The sequence below is a fragment of the Mustela lutreola genome, chromosome X (genome assembly GCF_030435805.1).
Source record: "Mustela lutreola isolate mMusLut2 chromosome X, mMusLut2.pri, whole genome shotgun sequence".
Classification (NCBI taxonomy): domain Eukaryota; kingdom Metazoa; phylum Chordata; class Mammalia; order Carnivora; family Mustelidae; genus Mustela; species Mustela lutreola.
In genome coordinates, this window is record NC_081308.1 from 112,375,442 (window position 1) to 112,401,557 (window position 26,116).

A 26,116-nucleotide genomic window follows, 5' to 3' on the forward strand; every position below is an offset into this window, starting at 1 on the left:
GTTCAAGTCATTATGATCCCGGCTCAGGTCATTATGATCCTGCATCATCGGGCTCCCTGCACAGCAGGAAGCCTGCTTCTCCCTCTCCCACTCCCCCTGCTTGTGTTCCCTCTCTTCTCTCTCTCTCTCTGTCAAATAAATTAATAGAAAATCTTGAAAATAAACACAATGTGAGGAGCAACTGTGAAGCTTCACCAACTAGCAGTTGATGGTGCCAGTCATAGAGATGTAAAGTATGGAGCCCTGGTGGAAAAGACAGAAGTTTATTAGATACTTCATGTCTGATGTGCCTGTGGGACAAAAACGACTGCCAGGAAACCATTAGTGATACTAGTCTGGAACTCAAGAAAAAGATCTGGGCTAGACATACAGCTTTTGGAATTCTCATGCAAGTGTTCAAAGCTTAAGAAGATCATGTGGAGGGTCACCTGGCTGGTTCCGTCAGTAGAGCATGTGACTCTTAATCTCGGGGTGATGAGTTCAAGCCCCACATTGCATGTAGAGATTATGGAAACAAACAAATAAATAAATAAATAACTTTTTTTTTTTTTTTAAATAAGAGCATGTGGAATAGACAAATAGGCTGAGAACAGAGCCTGGGGAACATCATCATTTAGGGAATAAGTGCAGAAAAAGTAACCAGCAGTGAAGACTGAGGAAGATGGCCATGAATCTAAGATGCCAGGAGAGAGTGCTGTCATGCAAGCCCAGGATGGAGTTTCAATACCGACAAATTATCTATAATCCCACGAGAAAGTCCTATGAAGCCATGGAACATGTCTGTTTTGTGCACCAGTGTATCCCCTGTGCCTAGAGGCCTGGCACACAGTAAATGTCAAAAACATTTCCTGAGTATGAATAACGAAAACCAACCAACAGTATCAAATACCACACAAAGTTCTGGGAAGACAAAGACTGAGTGAGAAGCGTCCGTTTTATTTAGCAACCTAGTGTGTCACTGAGGATCTTGTTCAGAGCAGTTTCAGCGGAATACTGGGGCAAAAGCAAAATGGAAGCGGGTTAAAATAGAGGACGAGTGTGTTTTCAGATGTTACTTTTCCGCTTTTTCGTTTTAAAAAAAAAAAAAGTCTTAGCAGTGGATGTGAAGTGAGGAAGTTGCAGCCACCAACACAGCCCGTTCTTGGAAGAAGCTCTGTTACCTAGGGTAGGTGGAACTGGAGCTGCAATGACCGGGGGTCACAAGGCGAAAGAGGATTTTTTCCTTAGGACGGGAGGAAACTTGCTTCGTTCACCACCGCCGATTCTCGGGGGCCTAACACAAAGCTGGCCATTTCCCTGGCGTTCTAGAAAGCCTCGAGCTGGCCGGTGCCGGACTCGCAGGACGCTGTGGAACACGGACGGGCGTGGGAGCCTTTCCTTTCGGATCAGGCAGCGACAACCAAGGCTCGGCCGGTCCCCGACAGCGCAGCGCCCTCGCCCTAAGCTCACCCACCTTGGGCCACGAGGAAACCACAAGCTGGGAGCGCGGACATCGGCGCTCCCCAGAGATGACGCGGAGTAGTAGGCGGAGGTGGGGGGGAGCAAAGCTCCGCCCGCTGCCAGGCTTTAAACTCCAGTGTCCCCGTCTCCAGCAGGCCCCTCCCGAAGCGTCCCCAGCTTCTTGTGTGCCTTGGGGCGGGGCGGAAGTGACGCTACACGCAGCGCGTGATTGGCGGAAGCAGAAATTGCTTTGCGGCCGGCACGGAAATTGCTTTCCTTTCGGCTTCCGCTCCTGGCCCATGTGAGAGACAGGCTGCTGAGATGAGCGAGGTCGGGGCTGCGGAAAGGTGAGGAGTAAAGATCGGAGTGGGGGGGTCTGGGTGTCGTTGGGGCTGGGCCCCCCGACTTTTGAAAACTGGAAGCCGCCTTTTAACAGAGGACAGTTTTTCCTCTTCCAAGACCTCACCATTCATTACAGTTTCCGCGGTAACATCCTTGAAAAGTCCTTCTGATTTAATTTAATTCACTCCCGCCTCGTCCCAGCTTTTTAGCCTTATCCCTGTTGGTCCTGATGCGGACTCTCCCTCTCCAGCTAATTTGTTGCACTTTCCTCATCACGTGACTCCGTTTGCTGCTGCTGCCGCCGAGGCGCATTTAACTCTCTGCCCTGGGAGTGCCTACATTATAAATTCCCCTTATCTTGGAAACCTTTGCTAACTGGAGTCATTCGTGACATTTTCTCCTCTGGTGTTTTATCCCCTCCCCCTGATAGGGGAACTAAATATAATCCGTTTAGTAAGGGTTGCCTTGCAAAGATTGGTACATACTGTTAGGTAATAGAGTCTGTAATTTGGTTCAGGGGACCAGTCTCCTTAGTTAAGTACCTACTTAGCCGAGGAAGCCCCAGGAAACACTGTTAACTCAACTGCTTTCGTCCAATTCTTCCTTTCCCCATTCCTGGGAACAAGTGATCAACATGTCACTTTGGAGTAAGCTGCACCTATGAAGGTGTCTTCCGTTTGGAGAATGCTTAGAAATCTTAATGGAGAAGCGCCTGGGTGGCTCAGTTGGTTAAGCGGCTGCCTTCGGCCCAGGTCATGATCCCAGGGTCTTAGCATGGAGCCCCACATTGAACCCCCTGCTCAGCAGAGAGCCTGCTTCTCCCTCCCCCTTTGCCTGCTGCTCTGCCTACTTGTACTCTCTGTCTCTGTCAAATAAATAAAACCTTTAAAAAATTATCTAGAAATATGAATGGTAAAACTGCATGGTCTCAAGGGCCAGCAACAGTGCCTTCTATCACCTTACCTAGACTCTGAGATTTTTACAGCCTCCCAGAAGTCAGTGGAAAATGCAGTACCAATCACTGAAGAGAGTTAGCTCTCTTTCATTCCATGCAGTTCTGTAGGGGCGGCACCACCCACTGCTCACCCCATGGGGATGAGGCCTGACTTCATTCTAAATTTAATGTTTTGGCAAATTTCTGGAATTTCCATACTGCTTGGTTTGTACCTCTTCCAGGGGATGGGCCCATTCTGTGCTTAAATACTGAAGTTATGTTTTAGAGATTGTTGTAATAGAAGTTATTTCAATTGATAATATTTCTCTTTTATCTCCTTTAACAGCCTTCTGGCTTTAAGCCAACAGGAAGAAGTAGAGGATTTGCCCAAAGACTACGCCTTGAGCCCCAGTGAAGATGAGGTGGGTGACAGCTGCTAAACTGCCTTCTCTGGTTCCCCTTCTGCCTCACAGGGTAGACAGCACATTCCTCAACAAAAAATGGTGGCAACATTGTTTATATTTTTCAGGACTTGCAAATAAATTACAAATGGTTATTTAGTGTTTCACGTATAAGATATTGTATTAAGTGCTGTGGAAACTTGAAGACCACATAACATACACTGTTTCTAAGATGCCTAAGTATAGTTGAGTATATAGGACCAAAATACATGGCCTTCATTTTATGATTTCCCTATTACCCAAGCTTAGATTTTTGTAGAGGTATTTAATTACGGATCTTCCTCAATTTAAGATAGCATTACGTCCTAACAAATGCATCATAAATTGAAAATATTGTAAGTTGAAAATGCATTTAATGCATTTAACTACTGAACATCATAGCTTAGCCTAGCCCACCTTAAACTTGCTCTGAACACTTACATTAGCCTACAGTTGGGCAGAATCATGTAACACAATGTCTATTTGATAATAAAGTGGTGAATATCTCATGCAATGTTTTGGATACTGTACTGAAAATAAAAAACAGAGTGGTTGTTTGGGCGTAGAAAGGTTCTAAGTATATCAGTTATTTACCTTTATGATCGTGTGGTTGACCAGGAGCTGCAGCTCATTGCCACTGGCTAGCATCACAAGAATCATATCCCTCGTTGCTAACCTGGGAAAAGATCAAAATTCACATTTAAAATACGGTTTCTAGGGGCCCCTGAGTGGCTCGGTGGGTTAAAGCCTCTGCTTTTGGCTCAGGTCATGATCTCAGGGTCCTGGGATCAAGCCCCACATTGGGCTCCCTGCTCAGCAGGGATCCTGCTTTCCCCTTTCTCTCTGCCTACTTGTGATCTCTGTCTATCAAATAAATTTTTTAAAAAAATTAAAAGTAAATAAATAAATAAATAAATAAAATAAGGTTTCTACCAAACGTGTGTCACTTTCTCACCATCACAAAGTCAAAAAATTGTAAGTCAAACCATCGTAAGTAATGGACTGTCTGTGTCTGACTTGAATATACATGTATGTGATTAAGCTGGCTCTCCAGCAGATGCTCTAGGAATTCCAACTCTCTTTTCTCTTGACAAAACTACTTAAAGTGTGTTTTTAAAAAATGTTTCTGTGTCAGACCATGCTATATATTTCTATACAGAAGCATTCTCATAGCACTTTTCTTCTCAAGACTGATTAAGACAGAGGCATGACATTAGTTACAGATCACTAGGCACTATGGTCCTTATAATGAAGGAGTTTGGCTTTTAGAGCAGTTCTTTGTTTGAGCTTGAATGCCTGTACACTAGACCTCATCTGATTCCCCAATCCTCCACAAAAGAACAAGAGATTTCCATGCTGTCTTTTCCTTTCCCTTATTGTTCTGGTGGTTTTTCCTTTTCTGTGTCTAGGTGGACATTGATGGAGAGAGAAATCATCAAAAGCTTCTGGAAGCAATCAGTTCCCTTGATGGAAAGAATAGGTAACATTCTCATCCATTTGGACAGGTTATAACTAGCTGATTCCATGAGACAGATCTGCAACTAACATTGACTGCTGGGGCTCCTGGCTGGCTCAGTCATTTGAGTGTCTGACTCTTGGTTTCAGCTCAGTTCATGATCCCAGGATCCTGGGATCAAGCCCGAGTTGGGCTCTGCCCTCAGCATAGAGTCTGCTTGTCCCTCTCCCTCCCCTCTGCTCCTCCCCTACTTGCTGTGCTCCTGCCGCATCCTCTCTCTCTCTCTCTCAAATAAAAATTTTTAAATAAATAAAGTCTTAACAAACATTTATTGAGTGCCTAAGACAATGAAGACAAAAGTGTCAGCATATTATTAAGAGCATGTACTTTAGAAACAGATTGTGTAACCAAATTTTTATCCCCTCTGCACCTAAATTTCTTCAACTAGAAAATAAGATTAAAAACTACCTACCTCAGAGGGTCTTGACATTTAAATGAGTAAGTGTAAAGACCTTAAACCAATGCCCAGCATATAATAAGCATTGTATAATTGTTAGCAATTATTGTGTTAGGCCTTTGTGCATTTGAATTCTTAATCCATACTTAGAGTCTTTTGAAGTATTGCCTAGGAACTACTCATCCCCATTAGAAAAGCTAATTGACTTGTTCTAAAATCATTCTGCTCCTAAGTGGTAGATCCAGGATTCAGATCTAGGTATGTTTGAAACCACATCCAATACCTTTTCCACAGTGCCTACTTCATACTGCCTTGTGTTTTTGAGTGGCTGAGTCTACATTAAGAGATGGTTAAACAACCAAGTCTAGACTAGGAACAGATTTCCTGGTTTCTTTGTGACAAAACCTGATTCTAGAGGAGAAATACATGAAACCAAACCCTTGTTTGAAAAGAGAAGTGCTTTCCCCAGCAAAACGTGGGGAAATGTACTATATTCTGTTTTGCCTAATTTCAGGTGGAAATTGGCTGAGAGATCTGAAGCTAGTCTGAAGGTGTCAGAGTTCAGTGTCACTTCTGAAGGTAAGTTAACAAAGGAAGCAATTTATTCATGGAGCTTGTGAAGTTAAAAGCATAATGGTCATTTCACCCCCACCCCCTGGAACTGTTTTTGTTATGGTTAATGGATCATACCATAAATACTTAACTGAGTGGGTGAAGAAAGATGGGCTTGAGTTTCTTCCATTTCTAGAAGAAAGATGTGAAGACTACAGTCAAGGTCTCCCACTGAGGAGCTACTTCTGCGGTACAGCGACATGACTGAAGGCAGCTGCTTCTCACTAGCTTAATGACATTCATGATTTTATTTTCAGTTCTTACATTGCTTTGATTTTGGATAATCTGCTGGAGCTCAGAGAAGTCAAGTTACTTACTCAGGGACCTTCACCTAGTACAATGTTTCTCAACCTCTTTTCTTTATTGTTCCCTGAGAAGCCTTTTTAGACTTTTTATTCATTGCCTCTCCCCCACCCCACTCCCACCCCCCACAGCCAGGAAATCAGATAACAAGGAATAAGTTTTGTTGGATAGGGTTGAGCTTTGGAGGAACACAAGCTGGGAATATCTAGGATTTTTTTCACCACTCCCCCCACCTCCAAAACCAATTTTTATCCCTTCCGTGGCTGAGAGATTTCACCCCTAATGTGAATACACAGTCTAGTAAATTGCAGAGTTGGGATTTTTAACCTGGATATGAAGTCTAGATGCCATATCTTTTTCACCATATTCACAATTTAGGCAGCTCCAGTGAGTTCTGGGTTTCTAGTAACCACTAATGTAACCCCTCAGAACAAATAACAATGTATTCTTCAAACTTGTTCATTCAACAAATACTTAACATATTTCTACTATGTATCAGTTTCAGGATAGTTTAGATACTGGGGCTACAGTGAAGAATAAGATGAGAGAAACAGCTTCATGGAGTCTAACATTCTAAGGGAAGATCAAGGGGAAGATATAAAACATTGTGATGAAGTAAAGTGACTAAGTGGCTGCTTTAGTTTGACTGGGCTGTGACCTTTAGAATGATGTGATTCTAAGTCTAAAGGGGAGCCATTAGAAGATTTTCAGCCTGTGATTTACAGTTTCAAAATACCACTTTGGCTGCTGTGTGAAGGATGAGGTACAGCGAGGCAAAAGTAGAAGCAGAAAGACCAAGAGAAAAGCAAATGTATTTTTAAAATAAATAATTTTCTCCTCTCTTGCACCCGTCAACACATTTGGGAATGTAGGAAAGCGATGGTGTCACTATGGCTGGTGGTTAAAGTAAGAGAATTATTCCTGCTTCCCTACACATTGGCCTGTCTACCAGCATTTTCTACTGAGGTGTCTCCCTATGTTATGTGGAGATTTTTGCCTCTCTTCTCAGTCTGACCAGAAAGTTTGGCCTTTTCTGCAGGATCGGGAGAAAAGCTAGTCCTTTCAGATCTACTTGGGCCTGTTAAAACTTCATCCTCATTGGCTGTTGTGAAAAAGCAACTGAATAGAGTCAAATCAAAGAAGACTGTGGAGTTACCCCTTAACAAAGAAGAGGTTGAGAGGGTGAGTTCTAGAGAAAGTGGCCTATTAAGGGGAAGAAATCGGACTGACAAGGAAAAATAGGGTAAGAAGGGAAGGTGGGGGGAAGCCTGGAACATGGTTGGGGGTGGCGGGGGGCTGTAATTGCCACGGAAAAGATTAAAATGCACCTCCGAGGGAATGTGTCCTTAGACGTAAGCAAGAGCTACTCTCTAATGTGCTGACTCTTGGGCTAAGAACCGTTGGCTCCTGATTCCCTGCTGGGCCTCAGCGTTCAGTGCTTAATTTTGTGGCTCTTTCCTTTCGTGTACTTTGCCTGCTTCAGATCCACAGGGAAGTGGCATTCAATAAAACCTCACAAGCCCTCTCCAAATGGGATCCCATCGTCCTGAAGAACCGACAAGCAGAGCAGCTGGTTTTTCCTCTGAAGAAGGAGCAGTCAGCCTTTGCTCCCATCGAACATGTGCTCAGTGGCTGGAAGGTGAGTGCCACGCCAGGAAACTGCACCTTGGCAGGTGAGATTGATGTGACCGGACCCGGTAAATCAAAACCCCAGCTGCAGTCTTTAGTTTAGCAGTCAAGGAAGGGAGAGAGGGGGTAGAAAGACTCATGGTCAGTCCTGCAATATGCAGAATTACCCTATAGTCGCCCTTCATCCAGTTGTAGCACACAGCGCATGGTTATTTCCATGTTTTTGTGTGAAAGCATCTGATTGCCAGTAGAGAGGGAACGGGGTCATGTTTTCTTTTTCACACCCCAGTTTTCAAAAATCTTTTACAGCCACATTCTGGTCTGGGGAAAATCGGGAACTCAGCAGCGTTACTGAGCCTTAGGACTACATATGAGCAGAGGAACCAAAGTTTGCTTATAAAGGACTGCCACATGAACATATAATGTATCGTGGGTCATGACTAGCAGTTTAGCAAGTAACTCATGACTCTGAGCTACAGAAAATAAAAAAAGTTATCTCAGAGCTGGGTTGTTCAAACACTAATCCCTGGCAAATTTTTTACTTGTCTGAACTAAAAAGGATAATTGTGAGTATGGGAGATTTAAGGTTACCAGCTCTTCTTTACTGTGAGGTTAAGCTTTCCATTTTAATAGCATCAAAATAGCTTTTATGAGATGATGGTGGTAGTAAATGATGGCACTGGGGGTGGAATGGTAGTTATGCCTTTGTTGGTAATCCTGTGTTGGTCACCAAAGTGTCAATTTTTAGTCTGTGAACAACTTCAGTTAGATTTCCTTTTCCAATATGCTATTGCTTATGGACTCTATAACGGGATATTCTCTCTTAAGTAGGAATAATCAAGAACAGCAATGCCTTGGGGTGCCTGGGTGGCTCAGTGGGTTAAGCCTCTGCCTTCGGCTCAGGTCACGATCTCAGGGTCCTGGGATCCAGCCCTGCATCGGGCTCTCTGCGCAGCGGGGAGCCTGCTTCCCCCTTTTTCTCTGCCTGTCTCTCTGCCTACTTGTGACTTCTCTCTGTCAAATAAATAAATAAGTAAATAAAATCTTTTTTTTTTTTTTTTAAGCAATGGCCAAACTATGGATAGATGCCGTCTTCATGCTTCTTCTTTGAATCTTCTGTGCTTTCTAAGAATCCAGAGATAATAATATTCTATGTGTCAGGAAGTTGAGCTAATTAGCGCTAATCAAAGTAAATGTGGCTTTGCTGCCATAGCTAGACATTGAGCAAGTTGTCACTTATTACAGGGCTAAGCTCTGTTTCAGATATTGTTGTTGAAGTCGCTATCATTCTCTTTCTAGGATGCTTCCTTTTCCACATGAAAAAGAGATCAGGTTTAAAGTGGCTGCAGGATGGAAGGGAGACTTTAGGAAAAAAATTAAGAGGTAATACAATTTGTAGGATTGAAAAATAAAAAGTACAGAAGATATATTGTGAAAAGTCTTTCCCCACCCCTGTCCCCCATCTGCTCATTTTTATCCCCATACTCACTCAGAAATAACCGCTTTTGTAAGTTTTTTGTTGTTGTTAACCTAAAAGTTTCATTGCTATTCTCTTTTTTTTTTTTTAATCAAAAGAGTAGTAGTGCGCTACTGCACATTCTTCTGTACCTTTTTCCAAATGACAGTGTCATCTTGGAGATAGGTGGAAAGTGCCTAATTGGTTATTAAACATGAGATGGTGGAGGAGTAGGTTGCATTAAGAATGGTAAAACCTCTGCTCTCCAGGAAATCCCTGTGCAAGACAGAGTGGAGCGCCCCCCCCCAAGATGCTATACATAAAACTACTGTACCATTTATTCTAAGATTCATTTTTTTAAAGATTCCATTTATTTTTGCGAGGGGGGTGGGATCATGAGCAGAGGGGAGGGGCAAAGGGAGAAGGAGACCCCCCACTGAGCAGGGAGCCCAATGCAGGACTCTATCCTAGGACTATGGGATCATGACCTGAGCCAGAGGCAGACGCTTAACCAACTGAGCCACCCAGGTGCCCTCTAAGATTCATTTTTGAGAAATTAGGCCAGTATGGCGCAGAGCAGTAAGGTAATGGTTAGGTTGAAGAGTGCTTTCTGGTTAGCAACTGAGTTATCTTCTTATAACTTAGAATACAAAGTACTAAGGACTCTGGAGATTAAGAATCCAAAAAGTCTACAGTATAGTTTTGGCCCAGCTTCCTAAAATTCCATTTCCCTCCAAGAATATTTAAATGGGATAATGCATGAGAAAGCATTTGTAAACTGCAAAGTACTAGAAAACGATGTAAGGTACCTTCCCAGCCCCTAGCAGCCCCTACACTGGCATTACCCAAAGTGTTCTCAAAAACACCGGTCTCTCAATATGCCCCTCCAAAAGGCAGGGTTCCATTGCTAGAAAACATTGCATGCCCCTGCTGGAAATTGGCAGTTCATCATATACACTAACATTTTAAAGGCTATGAGAAGACACTAAAGAAATCTCTTTGACTTACTCTAACCCAGAGTGTACAAATAAAAATCAAATAAATTTAACTTTAAACCTTAAAAAAAAATAAAGTACATCTAGTTCTCTGATGAAGAACATGCTTTGGGAAGAGCTGGTCTCCACTGCTGCCTCTGTACTCTTACCTTCTTTCCCTCACTGAATCTTGTCGCAGCAGGCATTAGTGAGAGGCCTCTGAAATGCCAAATCCCAAGCCCTCTGAGGCTTCAGCCTGTCGGACACTATTGACACATCACATTGGTTTAAAACAAAACAAAACAAGGGGCACCTGGGTGGCTCAGTGGGTTAAGCCGCTGCCTTCGGCTCAGGTCATGATCTCAGGGTCCTGGGGTCGAGTCCCGCATCGGGCTCTCTGCTCAGCAGGGAGCCTGCTTCCCCTCTCTCTCTCTGTCTGCCTCTCCGTCTACTTGTGATTTCTCTCTATCAAATAAATAAAATCTTTAAAAAAAAAAAAAAAACAAAAACAAAACAAAACAACCTCTCCTCCCTTAGCGTCTGTGATGACCTGGTCTGGTTTTGTTTTGTTTTGTTTTGTTTTTTCCCTTATCTATCAGACTTTTCCTTAGTTCCTCTTATTATTGCTCTGTAAATTCCATGGCTTTTGGCTGTCACCCGTATATACTACACGTCAGTCTAGATGCCTTCTTCTGAGCTCCAGTCCCATATTCCATACGACCAGTAGGCCTCGTCTGGGTCTCCTATATGAACCTTAAACTTCACACACAACAAAGTAAGCTTGGCATTTTCCTTTGTTCTGTATTTGAGTCAACAGCATAACTCACTGTCCCAGCCCCTTAAGTTGGAAACCTCAGCCAACTGATTCTTCCTCTTTCTACCCCTCCTTCACCTTCCCCGTTTCCCCCTTAACTGCCACCCCTCCCCAGCCCACATCGTGGGCTATGCCCGTACATTTTCTCTGTAATAGCTCTCAGATCCCTGGTTCCTCTTCTCATTTTCACCTGTCATTTGGCCTTTACATATAAATCCTTACATGATCACCACGATTTTTTTCTTTCCAAAACACAAAACTGATTGTCACTCTGCTGTTTAAAATCCTTCAAAAGGCTCCCTACTTAGAGAATGAAACAGAAGCGCCTAGTTTTTTAACTACACTGGACAAAACATTTTCCGCTCCGTGTCTCTCTGTATGTCTGTTTTATTTACACTCCCCTCCATTTGCCCCCCACCACCCTTACAGAATGGTACTTAATGCCTCCAAACCTAAATCAAAAAGTCCTTCCCCAAGCCTAACCCACCTCCTAATTAAAATTACTGTTCACGGGGCCACCTGTGTGGCTTAGTGAGTTAAGCCTCTGCCTTCCCTGCATTGGGCTTTCTGCTCAGCGGGGAGCCTGCTTCCCCCCACTTTCTCTGCCTGCCTCTGCCTCCTTGTGATCTCTCTGTCAAAGAAATTTTTAAACTAATAAAAAAAATTATTGTTCACTTACTTTGTGATTGCTCCTATGGACTCACATGTGGCCTGTTATGTTGCCAGTGGTACGTGTGTCTTCCCTCTGAAAGGCTACGAGCTCTATGAGGACAGGAACAATCTTAATCAATTGTGTATTCCTAGCACCCTGCACAAGTGCCTGGAATGTAGCTGCAATCAATAAATGTTTGTAAATTGAATTGGAGGGAGATTACAACATTGTAATATAAATCATTTTGTAGCCTGTGATTGATCACTACTGCAAATACGAAAAATGGAAGAACGTGCACCTTTCCCATTCAGTAGAATAGGTTTATGGTTAAATCAATAACACCGTGTAGCATGTGGTGATCTGTGTTTATGCATTTGTCCAGATATTTGTAAATTTAATACCCACCATGATGGATATGGCTGTTGAAGAAAACCACGTATAATACATTTGTGAGGTTTGAAACTGGCTCTGTTGCCTAGGGGTATCTTTGTGCCTTGCCAAAGTGGGCCATGGCATGATCAACCTGATTATTTTAACCATGTTCACAGTGTCAGTCAAGCAGTAAACAGTATCTTTTGTTGACGTATGAAGTAACTGGTTCGGTCCATTCATTTCATATATATATATATATATATATAGACTACCTAGCATGCAAAGTTAACTGGAAACAAGGGATTAGAACCAAAATTAGAAAATGACTAGAGTTAAATTTGAACTGTCAGGAAGCTAAGACCTAACCTCCCCCTTTTTTCTAGAAGTATTCTTTAAAGGAAGCTTATAAGAGTCTTAGATTCCTTTTTTTTTTTTTTTTAATGATTTTATTTATTTATTTATTTATTGGATAGAGAGAGCGAGAGTGAGCATGAGCAGGGGGAGGGAAGAGGAAGAAGCAGACTCCCCGCTAAGCTCAGAGCCTGATGCTGGACCCCATCCCAGGACCCTGAGATCATAGCCTGAGATGAAGGCAGACGCTTAACCAACTGGGCCACCCAGGCACACACACCCCCGGGTCTTAAAATTCCTGACTCTACAGTAATGCACATACATACTTCAAATATACGTAATATGGGGACCATTTTGTTTTGTCACTATCAAAACTGACAGTATGGTACTGTTGTTCCTCCGTCCTGACAGCATTTACCTTAAGGGCATCCTGCTTTGATATTTAAGAGAATAGTATTCTGTTTTACATATTTTGATAATCTGAACAGAGTGATCCCCTTGATGATAGAGAGTAGTTTTAGAATACCCTTGCTGAAGTTGTCTTAAATCAGAAGAAAAGTGAGGTTTTATCTACACTGCTGAACAGCGAGACTGGAACCCATTCTCTTGCTGTAACAGCCAATCCTTGCCAGTTTGTGATTCCCATTATAGTATAAAGTAGATGGTGATAGGATTGTAAACAGGGAGGCTAGGAGCATGGCTTAAGACTTGGAATGTTCTGTTACCTCCTTAAGGCAAGAACTCCCCTGGAGCAGGAAGTTTTTAATCTCCTCCATAAGAACAAGCAGCCGGTGACAGACCCTTTACTGACTCCCGTGGAAAAGGCCTCTCTCAAAGCCATGAGCCTGGAAGAGGTAAGTGTAACAGGCCCTTTGATACATCTAGATGTGCTCTATTCCTCCCGTCATTTGCACTCAAGCCCAGGAGTCACTGTGAATGTCATTCATTGTAGGCTAAGATGCGCCGAGCAGAGCTTCAGAGGGCCCGGGCCCTGCAGTCCTACTATGAGGCCAGGGCTCGAAGAGAAAAGAAAATCAAGAGCAAAAAGTAAGGAGGCCCCTATTGACATGGCCGTGCGTGCGCCCTGGAAGAAAGTGATGTAGCTAATCATGAGTCCGTAGGAAAGAACCTTGGACGTAGCAACTGGGGTCATGTGGAAGAGGTCCCAAATAGGAGTGACTAGCATTTTTTTTTTCTCAGTCCAACCTCATAGTTTTGCCTGCTTCGGTAGTGCCCTCTCCTCTGGCTTTGGCTTTCAATCTCGGTTTTGCTAAAAAGAGGACTGTTCAATTACTTTCTCTCCCTTCCAGGACATCATGGAGTGGTTCTGCAGAATGAGCTCTGAATTCTACAGCTGTTGAGGCCAGTAGGGCTTCCTTCCTGCCTTTTGGCCTCTTTGGAACTTCTTCTACTCTTGCCTTGCGCTCTAGAAGCAGAGGGGACTCTTTGCTCTGCAGAGGTGTGCCCCTGGGGGCTGCAGGGACGGAGAGGCTTGCCAGTCCTCTCAGGTCCCAAACTGGTTCCCTATAGTCAGCCAGCTCTGTGATGTCCATTCTAGCCCCTGCATAGGGAAACCCCTTGGGGAGCGGGGACACTTTTGTGTGTGGCATCAGTGTTGCAGCTAAATCTGCCCTCTCACTCTGTAGGTATCGCAAGGTCCTGAAGAAAGGAAAGGCCAGGAAAGCCCTCAAGGACTTTGAGAAGCTGCGGAAGGTCAATCCTACTGCAGCATTGGAAGAACTGGAAAAAATCGAAAAGGCCAGAATGATGGTGAGGCTGCCTTTCGCCCCCACCCCTTGAATCGGCTTTCCCCCCAAAAGTGGTAAGGATCTCACTCTGCCCTTTCTTTCCAGGAGCGAATGAGCCTTAAGCACCAGAACAGTGGGAAATGGGCCAAGTCAAAGGCAATTATGGCCAAATATGACCTGGAGGTAAGAGATCCTCGGGGTGAGAGAAGAGATGGAATTGGAGGACAGAAAGGAAAATCAGTCCATAAGGATGCTAGCAGAAGCAGAGTTGGGGAAGAGCCCTGAGGAAGAATGGAAAACCAGGATTCTAAAAAGGCATCCAAAAAATCTCTAAGGCAGAGAGGAAAAGAACCAGGAACAAGGTGGAAAAGGAGAGATGAAAGGGAAACAGCATTGAAGGCAAGTCCAGTTAAAGGGGAGAGGAGCTTTTTTTTTTTTTTAACCTTGTTTCACGTGTTGATTTTCTTGAGGACAAAGAATTTGTCTCCCATTTTATTCCATAGCTGTTAACACAGTGGTATATGTACAGTTTAAACAGTAGGCACCGGTAAGAAATACTTAAGTCAAATTGAGAGGAGGCAGCTTTATGAAATGAACCAGGAAAGGTGTCATTGCAGTCACTAATGACAAGGCGCTCGTGCTGTGACTTCTTCCTCCAGGCTCGCCAGGCTATGCAGGAACAATTGGCCAGGAACAAAGAACTGACGCAGAAGCTCCAGGTGGCCTCCAACAGTGAGGAAGAGGAGGAGGGTGTGGAGGAAGAGGGTGACCTTGTCCCTGATGCAGTGAATGAGATCCAGATGGACGCCGACGGACCGAACCCCTGGATGCTCAGGAATCACTCCAGAGGCACAAAAGAGGCCAAAGGCCAGGATCCTGAGCAACTTCCAGAACCTGTAGCCCATGAGGCTTCTGAAAGTGAGGAAGAAGAAGACAGACCAGGGGCGGAAGAAGAAACTTTGTTGAATGAATTTGAGGAAAGGCGGTCACTGCGGAGGAAGTCTGGGCTCAACCAGGACGCCGAGCCAGTGAGCAGACGAGAGCCCAAAGGTAAGTTGTGGTGGACTGGAATGGAGAACTGCTCAGTGCTAGTGTTTTGGACGGACCAAGAGAGGAAAACTGTCCATGCACACGTGCAGCAGAGTCATCAGGCTTTAGGGACTTTACAGAGAATACTGGGAGCCCCTGAAAAGAAGACAGATTAATAGTAACCGGTTTTCTTCAAAGGCATTTAATACACAGGCATCTTCATGGCTGTACGAGGTGTATCTGGACATGTTTTTGCTCTTGAGGGCCTGTGGTCATCAGAGACAGAACCACTCCATCCTTGAAATAAGAGAAGGAGCTAACATGACCGGTGCCCACAAACCGGACCCAGCTGCATGTGGGAACAGTGAGTCTGGAAGGCCGTTCGCACCCACAGACAGAGGCCGATTTTGAGGCATTATGAAATTTCTTCGAAATACTGCTGCAGTTTTCGGTTTTGTTTGTAAAGTAGGGGTGGCATTTTTAGCACTTAGTGATGTCGGTTGATAGGTGCCAGTGTGGGGTGAGACTTTCCTTGACAAGAATGAAGGACTCCACAGGCTATATGACAAATGAGAATTGTCACCCCGTGCTCAGACTCAATTTGTGTATTATATTTTCTGTTATCTTCAAGAGATTTTATATTAACAACCTTAGCACCCTTGAGACAGGTCAGAAAGTTCCCATTCTGGAGAGAAAGTCTGCTTAGGAAACTACATTCAGAAATCGCTTGGTTGTCTGGGCAGATTTTTGGGTCTCATTTTATTTCCTATAAAAATAATGGATTCAGATGATGGCAAGATTCTGTTTTTCCGTGAAAACTATTTTGAAAGAACTGTCATTTAGAATGTATTATAGGACCTTTACTTAGGGTTCTCAGCTGGAGAGTTCTGGGATTAATAGTTACAAGCAATCACTTCCAAGAGGCCTTTGGAAAGCAGCATTGTAAGCCAAGATCGTGGGAGCAGTCTTCATACGACCCCGGGACACCAGCCAAATCATCCTGGGCTTCCTCAAAAGCTAGTTCTCTTGCTGAATGTGTAGAGCAGTTGGTTTTGGTATGAAAGGTGGATTTGGACTGCCTTGGATGATAAATTAATAGAATATTCCAAAACGTTCAGGCAAATAGTGTCCTAAAATAGTGGGAAGTTGTGGACCCCAAATAAAATGAGCCAAGGACCTTAATCCTTGGGGAATATACATACATGTGTCCAAAGGGCACGTTTAAGTTGCTTTTCAGAGCCTTCAAGCCAAAGCTAGGGAGCAGGATGAACTTGGGAATGGAAGCAACTCAAGTCAAGCAAAGAAGAGTTTAGAAGTGTGTCACTGCCATATTTCCCTCAGGGCTCTCAGAGCCTAGTGGTATTTGCTCAGATGTTGCCGGTGATGGGAAAATGCCAAGCAACCTGACTTGGACACAGCAGATTATGAAATGCTGCCTTCAGATAAAACACTGCTTCCCAACATGCTGCTTTTAACTACTAAACTCTATTGCCTGCTACTTGATAGGCAATGATTAGTGAATTCTCCCAAGAGATGTAGCGAATGGAATCCTCTCTTCCCCGTGGTGCCGAGCCCCATGAATGGGAGCACCTAAATGCTCGCTGTTGAGTGTGCTCGGTAAATGCTGTGTGACAAGGCAACTTCCAGCCTCCTTTTCTGACAGCTTTCCTTTCTTCCCCCAGATTCTAGCAGTCAGGAGGTGCTGTCTGAACTGAGGGCACTGGCTCAGAAACTCAACAAGGAAAAAAATCAGTCTGGGAAGCAGAATATGAGTTCCACGAGGACAGTTCCAGTGGTCCAGAGGGAGGGACCTCCCAAGGCAGAAGAGGAGCCCCTGTTGCTGCAGAGGCCAGAGAGAGCACACACTGTGCAGGAGCTAGAAGAGCTGGCCAAAGAAGGATGTTTTCAGAATGAGGAGGTCCCCAGGCCTAGCAGGGAAGGGCAGCAGACGGAGAGGAACCCAAATACTCAGCCTGGTGTTCCCAAGGAAAAGAAAAGGAAGGAGCAAATGATTGATCTACAGAACCTCCTGACCACAAAATCTCCTTCTGTGAAGTCTTTGGCCATTCCCACGACAGTGGAGGAGTTGGTGAGCAGAGCCGGGGGCATGGGCCATTGTGGGGGATCAGAGCTGGTGCAGAAAGTGTCCTTCTTGCACGAGGAGGAGAATCAGTGAAGTTTTGGGATGCTGGGGCATGTGTCAGTAGTTGAAAGGCCCAGAGTAGCACGCGGCCGGGCTGGTCCCGTGACCGTTCAGTAGACACCACTATGTGAGTGCCGCTGAGACTCCCACATCTTAAATCCTGAGCTACCAAACTCTCCCTGGGGCGATTCTAAAACTGCCATCAGAGGAAAGAGAGAGGCACTTAGAGCTCTGACCAGATCCCAGGCAGGACAATTCAAAAGGTGAATCATTGAGCTGTTGCCAAGGTTGTGCTCTATTCACTGGGACCTGAAATGGTCTGAGACTGTCTGATTCAGTAATTGAAACTGCTCCATTGAAGAGCCCTGGCGCCTGTCTTTTCAGGGATATAAGCTGGAGGACACCCACGTTCTGGCCAGGCCCCTTGGAGCTCCTCCTCCTAACACAGGCCATTCCTTCCTCTATGCTGCAGCTTCCTTACTGAAAGTTTAAAATTGTGTCATATGATAATGAGTTAGGGATATTTACCCTAGAGGAAAGAAAATTGGAGCATGATTGGCTGCTGATCCATTTATATTGCAAGACCATCATTGTTCAGCGCTTTCCCCCTAGGGGGCGCTAAAATGTCACAACCCAAAATTCAGGTGTTCTCCCTAGGAACCAGGGCTGTTCATCCGTGGCTCTTAAGGCAAGCTGTAGCTCTCATTCTTGTTTTTTCCTAGGAAGATGAAGAGGAGAGGGATCAAAAGCAGATGATAAAGGAAGCTTTTGCCGGGGATGATGTCATCAGAGACTTCTTGAAAGAGAAGAGGGAAGCTGTGGAGGCGAGTAAGCCAAAGGACGTGGACCTGACTCTGCCTGGCTGGGGCGAGTGGGGTGGTATGGGCCTAAAGCCCAGTGCCAAGAAGAGACGCCGGTAAGAACAGGGAAGAAAGCCTGTCAGAAGTGCACCAGGTTCTTCCACTTTACCCTCATGCGTCCTCCCTGCCCTTTTGACTGAGTCCTTAATGTTCTTAGTCAGACATCCTGCCGTTCTGCTTTCCAGGTTTCTCATTAAAACCCCCGAGGGTCCTCCAAGAAAAGACAAGAATTTGCCAAATGTGATTATCAATGAGAAGCGAAATGTCCATGCAGCAGCTCATCAGGTGAGGGAGAGAGAAACCCTTTGCTGCCTAGCTCTCTTGCTTGAGAGGAATATTCTAGTGCCCTGTGGTCAAGACAGATGTGTGATCTTGACCACAGAAACAAAGCTGTTCTCTTTACCACTGACTGGCTCTGAGATGCATAACTCCAGATCAATTCTGGCATTTTAATTTCTGACTGGGAAGAGGTTGAGGTTTAAAGGAAAATCTTGGCAGCAATGGCGAAGCCCCCAAGTTTGAGATTTTAGCTAGCACCCCAGACAATTCCAGTGCAGACAGGTCTCACCAAGCTAAGAATTACCATTCCTCAGGCTTGTATTTGTAGTCAGGATAATGTAGAGAGGCCATAGGTTTGAGCTGCATCTTAAGAAAAATGAAGACAAACCGGTACTCGTTCAGGACAGCAAGTGGAATTAAAATTGTGTCCAATGACAAGCCAGGGATATTTACCCAAGCGAGAAGCAAACTGGAGCAAGATTGTGGTCTTTAGATATATTGCAGGCTGTCATGTGGAGTTTAGTCACATAAAGTAGCAGTTGGGAAAAACGGAGTTCAGCTTGAGGAGAAACTTTCTGGTTCTCAGTTGGTAGAGCATGCAGCTCTTGATCTCAGGGTCACCAGTTCAAGCCCCACACTGGGCATGGAGCCTACTTTAAGAAAAAGAAAAAGAAAGAAAAGAAAAACTTTCCGCTGGTCCACAGGGCGAATGGGTTGCCCCGGGGATATGAGCATGTGTAGAGGAGACTCCGGAGTAAGACTGGCCTCGGTGACTTTTATGTTCCCTTCAGTTCTGAAAGTCTGTGACCCTGAGACCTGTCCCCAGCCAGTATAAAATTGAAATGAGTTGTAGTTTTTCTTCTGAAAAAGGGGAGGAACTGTTTAGTAGGTAAGCCTGGGTGGGAGGGCGGGCCAGATGTTCTCAAGCAGATTGGAACTTCTAAGGTTAGACAAAAAAGAAGTAAGAAATGACCATTCCAGTAAACACTTTACTGATCGATCTTTGTGAACCAATCACTGAGGAAACTGAATTGTAACCAGTGTAATCCCAGTTGTAGATCTATAACCACAAAATAGGCAATGATCACTAGGATAAAAGAGAGAGAGAAAAGGGTTAAAAGGGTGCTTCACCAGGACAGGAAGGGCAGTGTAGACCTCAGTAAAATCAGGAGTCTTGCCTTTGAAAAAAAAAAAATTACAGTCACAATAAACAGACAGTTTTCCAAGAATCTCCCTGATTTTCCTCATCTTTTTAATAAGCTATAGACTGCAGGTCCCAGCATGCAGTAAAGTACGCTTCAAGCTGAAGGAAAAAAGAAAATCCTCCCAAGACTGAATATTTTTCCCAGGTGTTTTTATTTTTTTTTTCCCCTACTTTACATGACATGCACAGATCTAGGTAGCAACCCCGCTAAGACATGAGACATCCCTTAACCTAAAGAAAACTGCTTCCTTCACTACCACCAGGACTGCCTAGTAGTGCTCAACTTCTCCAGTGTTCCACTGACTATCTCCAAAGACTACTGATTGTAACTTCCTGGTTTTTCTGCTTGCTTTTTTTTTTCTTTCCTCTTCTTTGGCCTTCAGGGGAAGTGTTTTAAAGATTATTATATAAATGTCTGAAGGTACCATTTTTGGAGTGGAAAAGAGTAGTAAACAAGGAAAGGAGCCCTGGGCTCTATCCCTTACTGCTCATAATTTACTCGGGTAAATCACTTCCCCTCTCTAAGCCAAATTCTGGGGCCAAGGGAGATGACCTTTGCCATTATGTAGGGCCTTCCAGCTCAGACATTCTGTGATGCCAAAAGAGGATGAAGCTAACTGAGCACCAATGCCTGGTGCAGTTCAGGATTCATGGTCAACCTCTGGGTTCCTTAAAATGTCAGTCCCGTGTATCAAGGAGAAAAAAGCAAGGAATAAAGAGCTTAAAGAGGGTAGGAGGGTCACAACATTGACAGGGACCCACAAGTGCCCAGACATGTCTTGCAGTCACCGTTTGGTATAAGAAGACCCACTTAGAGACAGCTGCAGTTGTCCAGCTCCCCCTGGAGCTGCAGTAGTGTTCCTACACTACAGGGCAGTGTCAGGGTGGGTTTTCGATTTCTAGATTGTTGGGTAAGCCTGGGTGGGAGGGCGGGCCAGATGTTCTCAAGCAGATTGGAACTTCTAAGGTTAGACTGGGGGTATTGGGGATGCCTTGATGCCTCAGTAGCTTCGCTCACCACAGCCACATAGAACTGTGACCTGGGCACTAAACTCCTGGCCAGTTGCCATTAGAGTTCACCAGCTGCACTCCAGGCCTGGCTCGTGACAAGTCATTCTGCCTTCCTTTCCAGGTGCGGGTGCTTCCATATCCATTCACACACCATCAGCAATTTGAAAGGACCATCCAGACCCCCATAGGATCTACATGGAACACGCAGAGGGCCTTCCAAAAGCTGACTATGCCGAAGGTTGTCACCAAGCCAGGTCACATCATTAAGCCTATAAAAGCAGAGGATGTGGGCTATCGGTCTTCCTCAAGGTCGGACCTCTCTGTTGTACAGAGGAATCCAAAACAACTCTCCCTACGTCACAAAAAACAGCTGAAGAAAAACTCAGTAGATTGAGTTGCTGGAGGAGTGACATCTTGGTTCCCAGAACTAGGAGCCCTGACCGCTCCTCCATTGGCCTGATTTGACTCTGAGCTGCAGGATCAATTACCAGACTGGCTTAGCACACTGTAAGTGTAGTTAAGCCGCATTTTAAAAATAAATGCATTTTTATCTATTTAACTAGAATGTATTCTCTGTTGTCACAAGTCAGACAGGATACCTTTGGGTGATCCCCATGGCATTTCTCCAGTCACATTTGTCAGGGGAACCTCACTGTCTCACCAAGGATTATGTAGTTAGTCCTAATTTAAAGTAGAGAGAAGCTACCAGAGCCTGTGATCTGAAATACATATCAGACACAAACACCTAGAACACACCCAAAGAGTCAGGGATAGTGTCTAAATACCGTATACTCTTCCCCTCTGAACCTAAAAACTGCATGCACAAACCATGCAACTGGATCGCGCCCTGGGCTGGTCCTCCGGCGCTGCTAAAGCTGGTGTTAGCTTTAGTCCCGCCACTCTGTCGTTCTCGCGCCTGAGCCTCCCAGCTCTTGGGCCCAGTTGCTATCTAGACTAGTTAGCACTTCCTTTCTCATTCTGAAGACAGTTTTTACCTTTATCTTACAGATGAGGTAGATGAGCTTCCAAAAATAAAGCTCTGTTCCCTTTCCTTCCTCACTCAGGACCAGCACTCGAGTCCAACTGCTCTGTGGCAGTTCCCCGGGGCTTCTCAGCTCTGAAGAACCTGCCTGTCTTTGGTTGGCAAATATCTATCTATATGGAAAGAGCCCCTGCACCCGATATTTCTAACAAGGAATTGGAGAAACTTCTTAAGACTCCATAAGGACATAACCATTACGGTGCTATACTCCTTTTAGTCCAAGATGTAGGTTCATTTTTGTGTGTCTACAGAGCCCTCTGAGAATTTGATGGGAGTTAATGAACCCTCCCCAGAAAACTGCACAAACATGGACACTTTTACGTACAGTTTGAGGAACTTCACAGACATTTGGAATCCCTGGGCCAAAAGCTCTGCAACCCCACAGAGTTGTCTTTTGCAGCCCTCCCCAAATCGGTGTGGCCCTGGTTTCCAAGCACATCACTCTCCAGGTCCCTTCCACAATGTTTGGACCTCATAGGTAACTCGTAACTACTAGTAACTACAGGTGGAAGAATGCAGATGAGTGATATATCCAGGGCTATGCAGTAATGACTGAGTAGGCACTAGGAACCAAGACTAAACTCCAAAGCCAAAAGCCACTCCATAAATTTCTATGAAACTCCCGATGGTACCACTGCAATCCTCTCAAGAGCCAGCCCGGGGCTGGAAAGGGAAATGAGTGTGTTGATTGTGTTTAGAGCCCAGGGTGTATTTTTAAGTTCTCCATTGGTTTGAGATCATCCTCCATCTACTTGCTAGTTGACACTTAAGTAACCAGTGGGGGGATGGGGGACCTGTGTCCACTCGTGGCTCCGTTTAAGAGACCATAACCTTATCCTCACTCTTCTGTGCACAAAGCTGACACCTCTGTCCCACCCACCCACCCCCAAATTGAAGCGCCCAATCAAGTGCCCCCAGTAAATGGCCAATCCTCATCTACTTTCCCGGGACCCTCCTCAGCTCCGTGTGCTCCCCGCAGCCCAGGAGTGATGCAAGCGACCCCATCCTTCAAAGGGGAGGGCAGGCGCTGGAACGTGCTATAAACGACGCCCACTCCCAGCCTTTCAAGCCCCCAAACGGATTCGATTGTTGTTTCGCGGAGCTTTTTTTTTCTTTTCTTCCTCCGAACCTCCGAAGTGTTCTCCCTTCCCATTGGCCAAAGCTGCCCCTTGACGCCACCCTGGCCTTGCTCGCTGATTGGTCCATTCTGGATGTGCCCAAGCCTTTTTCCCAGGGTGTGGCCCCCCGCCCCCAACAGGGTTCTGACCCCAGGCTCCTCCCTTCCCCCCCCAAGCCCCCCTCTCTGTTCCGAATGGTACCGCCCTGGCTCGGCTCCCCCACGGCCCAGGCCGCTGCCCTTAGGGCCCCCGGACGGGGCGGGGCACGCTGGGGACTGGCAGAGGGCGGTGGTGGCGCCTTCCTGCCGAGCCCGAGGCCGCCCCCGCCACCCTTTTTCAGGCCTCGTAGGTCCCACTTTCTCCTGGGCAGTTTTCGTCCTGCTATAAGAGCCCCGTCCCGTCTGTGCGGGTCCCCACCGTGGTCTTTTGGTCATCCCGATCAGTAGTGTTAAATCCCTGCCCTCGGCGCTCCACACACGCCCATCCGCCTCCACCCTCGGGTTCTCGCAGCACTCCCCATCCGAGCCTGCCGAAGCCCCGGCCCCCCTTCCTCGAGGACTGTCCATCCCCAGGATCCCCCTCCCTGCGTCTGGCCGTTCCTCCCAACGGCCTCCCCTTCGCGGCCTCCCCTCCCCTTCGTGGCCGGCGTGGTGGAGCACTCCTGGCCCACCCCCTCCCTTTCTCCGTACCCCCGCGCTCCCTTCTTATGTTGTCCCTTCACGTCCCTCTCTAAGTCCCTCCCACACCATACCCCCCCATACACTCATACCCCTCCCTCCGAGGCGTCCCCGGGCGCCCCTCCCCTATCCCCGCTAGTGTATGCCCCTCCCACCCACCCCGTCCTTTTGTCTCCTCTTTGGTCTCTAAGTCCCCCGCCCCTCCCTCACTCCCGCCCTCTCTCCCTACGAGCACGCTCTTATCTTCCCCAGGTCCCAGCGCCCCGCCCCCTGGCCGCGCCCCGCCGGCCCCCTCCCTCCCGCGGCCCCATCTCCGCCTTCCGTGCTCCGCCCCCCCACCCCCTGCCCCGCGCCGCTCCGGCCCGCGGGCCGGGCCGACCTCCCCAGCTCCGGGATCGCTCCTCCCGCCGCCACCGCCGCTACCGGACCCTCCTTTCCCGGGCCGGCGGCTCGCGCTCCCGCGCGATAGCCGCCGCACACGCGCTCCCTCCGCCCCGCCTCGCTCCCTGGTTCGCCCGCCCAGGCCCTGCAGCGGCCCGGTCCGGAGCTGCACGCCGCCCGCCCTCGGGGGAGCCCCGGGGCCACGGGCACTTCGCGGGCGGGTGAACGACCCGGGAACGCGAAACCGGGCCGGGTCGCCCCTGCCCAGCCCAGCCCGGCCCGCGGAAGCCGCCCGGAACGCAGGCGCCCGTCGGAAGTGTTTGGGCGATGGGCCGGCCACGGCGCCTCCCGCAGCCCAGGCCTGGCTGGAGCGCGCGGGGAGATGCCGGGAGCCGACCGCCCGGATGGTTTTACGCGAGCGTCCTCCCGACTCCCTCCCCAAACCTGTGTCACCAAGGCGCCAAGAGCTTACCTGGGACTCGAGGCTGGAGGGACGGGGTTGGGGTCGAGGGGGCTCTCCCGATAATTCCGTAAGGGACCTCAACTGCGGACTGTGAGGCCCAACGGGGCGAAGGCCGGTGACACGCCCGCCCGGCCACCCAGGCAGAAAAGGCGAGCCCGTGCCAAGTGTCTGGGCCCTCGCCACCAGGCCCAGGTCTCCCCACCACGCCCCACAGACCGATGTTACCTCGGGGCCTTTGTACTGATCCGCGTGGAGGACTGGCATAAACCCTCAGTCCGGGGTTGGGGACGCCGCTCGGGTGGGCAGAAAACCCAGCCATGTGCCAATAGGCACTTTAAAGAAATGTGTGTTCGATGATGCACAAGTTGACCATGGTAATCTGCTGAACCTCTTCTGGGCCCTCGCTTAGTGTTACATATTTACCCACCAGACTAGAAGCTCTTTGAAGGGGGCCCTGGTAGTCGCTGTGGTTCAGTCAATGGATCCCTTGTGACTGGCGGACAAGTGTATGTGTTTGTTAACCGCCGCCTTTGGGATCTGTGTCATTATTGTGTGCCTTAAGGTTGTAAACTTGGGAGGGCCAGGACGGGGTAGGGATTATTAGCTCGTGCCAGGCACAGCATGATGCCCAAAGAGATGGGCCATGAATGTTTTTTGACTGGGGGGAGCTAATTATGCGGGAGGCAGATGCTTACCTCCTCCTGGTCCCCAGAACTCCCAGTTCCAGAGCTGGTTGTCCTGAGTGAGGAAGAAACTAAGGAGCTCCCTCAGCTCACTCCCAATCTGAGACTGATTTGCTGGGGCCAGATCCTGTCGGATTCCCGATCAGGACACATGGCCTGATGCTATCTTCTAGTACCAGGAATGGAAGGAGCCATAAACTCTCCACTTTCACTCCCATCAGTTTGCAAATGGATCTGAGAGGAAGGAAGTAGCCAGTTTTTTCTGTGTGAAACAAACTGTCCCATATAAGGATCAAACCTGTAGTTCTCTCATCCATTTCCCTCAAGGCCAGGCTAAACCCCAATCTGTCAGAGGCAGGAGGCTGCCAACAACTGGACACCGTCAACAGCAGTTCACTCCGGGGGAGGAGGGGCAGTGGAAGTGCCCCTTCCTCCCATTTATGGATGCAAGATTCACCCTGTACTTTGCAGCGCCTCATTTGTAACCTGGTCACTTTGAGAGTCATTCCAGCTCCCTGCCCACCTCATAGCCTGTCCCCCAGGCAGACAGGTCCTCTCTGTCTTTACTCAGCCCTACACTCTCTTCACCCAAGCCAGACTGCTCTAAATGGACATGGTCAGTGATCCAAGCAGAAACTGAAACAGTAACAATCGGACAGTGTCAAAAGACTCGGGCAGAGATGCCTTGGAGCGCCCGGCCTCCTCCTCTGCCTTGGCACAGATGTTCTTATTGTCCTGGAAAGAAATAGGAAATTCCCTCCCCAAGCGTGGAAGGGGGGTGCTCCAGGGCTTAGCCCCCCAAAACAGAGTTGCTGGCCCAGCCCAGCCTCTCTGCCTCCTCATTATTCAGAATAGGACTGTCACCATTCCTCTTCCTCTTCCTAGCCAAGACTGGCTCCCTGGGCCATTTGTCCCCCTCACCGAGGACATTAAGGGGAGTGGGACTAGAGCTGCATGAGATTACTAAAATCTGGGTGGTTCTCTTTAGGGACCGTTAGGACATCAAAATACATATTTGGAAAATGCTCACAATTAACACTGGGAGAAAAACAGTAAACACAGTGTCCCTTTGCCAGGCTCAACAGTTTTGTTTTGTTTTGTTTTGTTTAAATGCTAATGGCCTCAAATGGGGAGCAGCATCTATCAGTTAAATAAACAAGCCATTAGACTGAGACTAGAAGTGTCAACACATGACTAATCTACTAATTGTGAGCTGGTGAGGAGTGAGGCAGCAAAGCACGCTGGA

At 47.0% G+C, this 26,116-nt stretch overlaps 1 protein-coding gene across 4 annotated transcripts; it reads left to right on the top strand.

Moving 5' to 3' along the window:
* The first annotated feature begins 1,678 nt into the window (after positions 1–1,678).
* On the top strand, positions 1,679–21,065 carry UTP14A (UTP14A small subunit processome component). 4 transcript variants are annotated; one of them, XR_009349923.1, is made up of 15 exons: positions 1,679–1,787; positions 3,063–3,138; positions 4,566–4,636; positions 5,584–5,648; positions 7,024–7,166; positions 7,468–7,623; positions 12,967–13,086; positions 13,185–13,279; positions 13,879–14,002; positions 14,086–14,163; positions 14,640–15,030; positions 16,692–17,098; positions 17,875–17,976; positions 18,198–18,297; positions 20,628–20,767. XR_009349923.1 is itself a non-coding variant. In XM_059157626.1 (15 exons), the coding sequence occupies exons 1-15, from the start codon at positions 1,762–1,764 to the stop codon at positions 20,898–20,900; spliced, it is 2,319 nt and encodes a 772-aa protein (XP_059013609.1). In that variant the 5' UTR covers positions 1,679–1,761; the 3' UTR covers positions 20,901–21,065. The 4 variants fall into 4 exon arrangements, 3 of the variants coding, with proteins under 3 accessions (XP_059013609.1, XP_059013612.1, XP_059013611.1); XM_059157626.1 differs by having other exon boundaries at positions 17,875–18,068; positions 20,628–21,065; XM_059157629.1 differs by having other exon boundaries at positions 17,875–17,980.
* Positions 21,066–26,116: the final 5,051 nt, after the last annotated feature.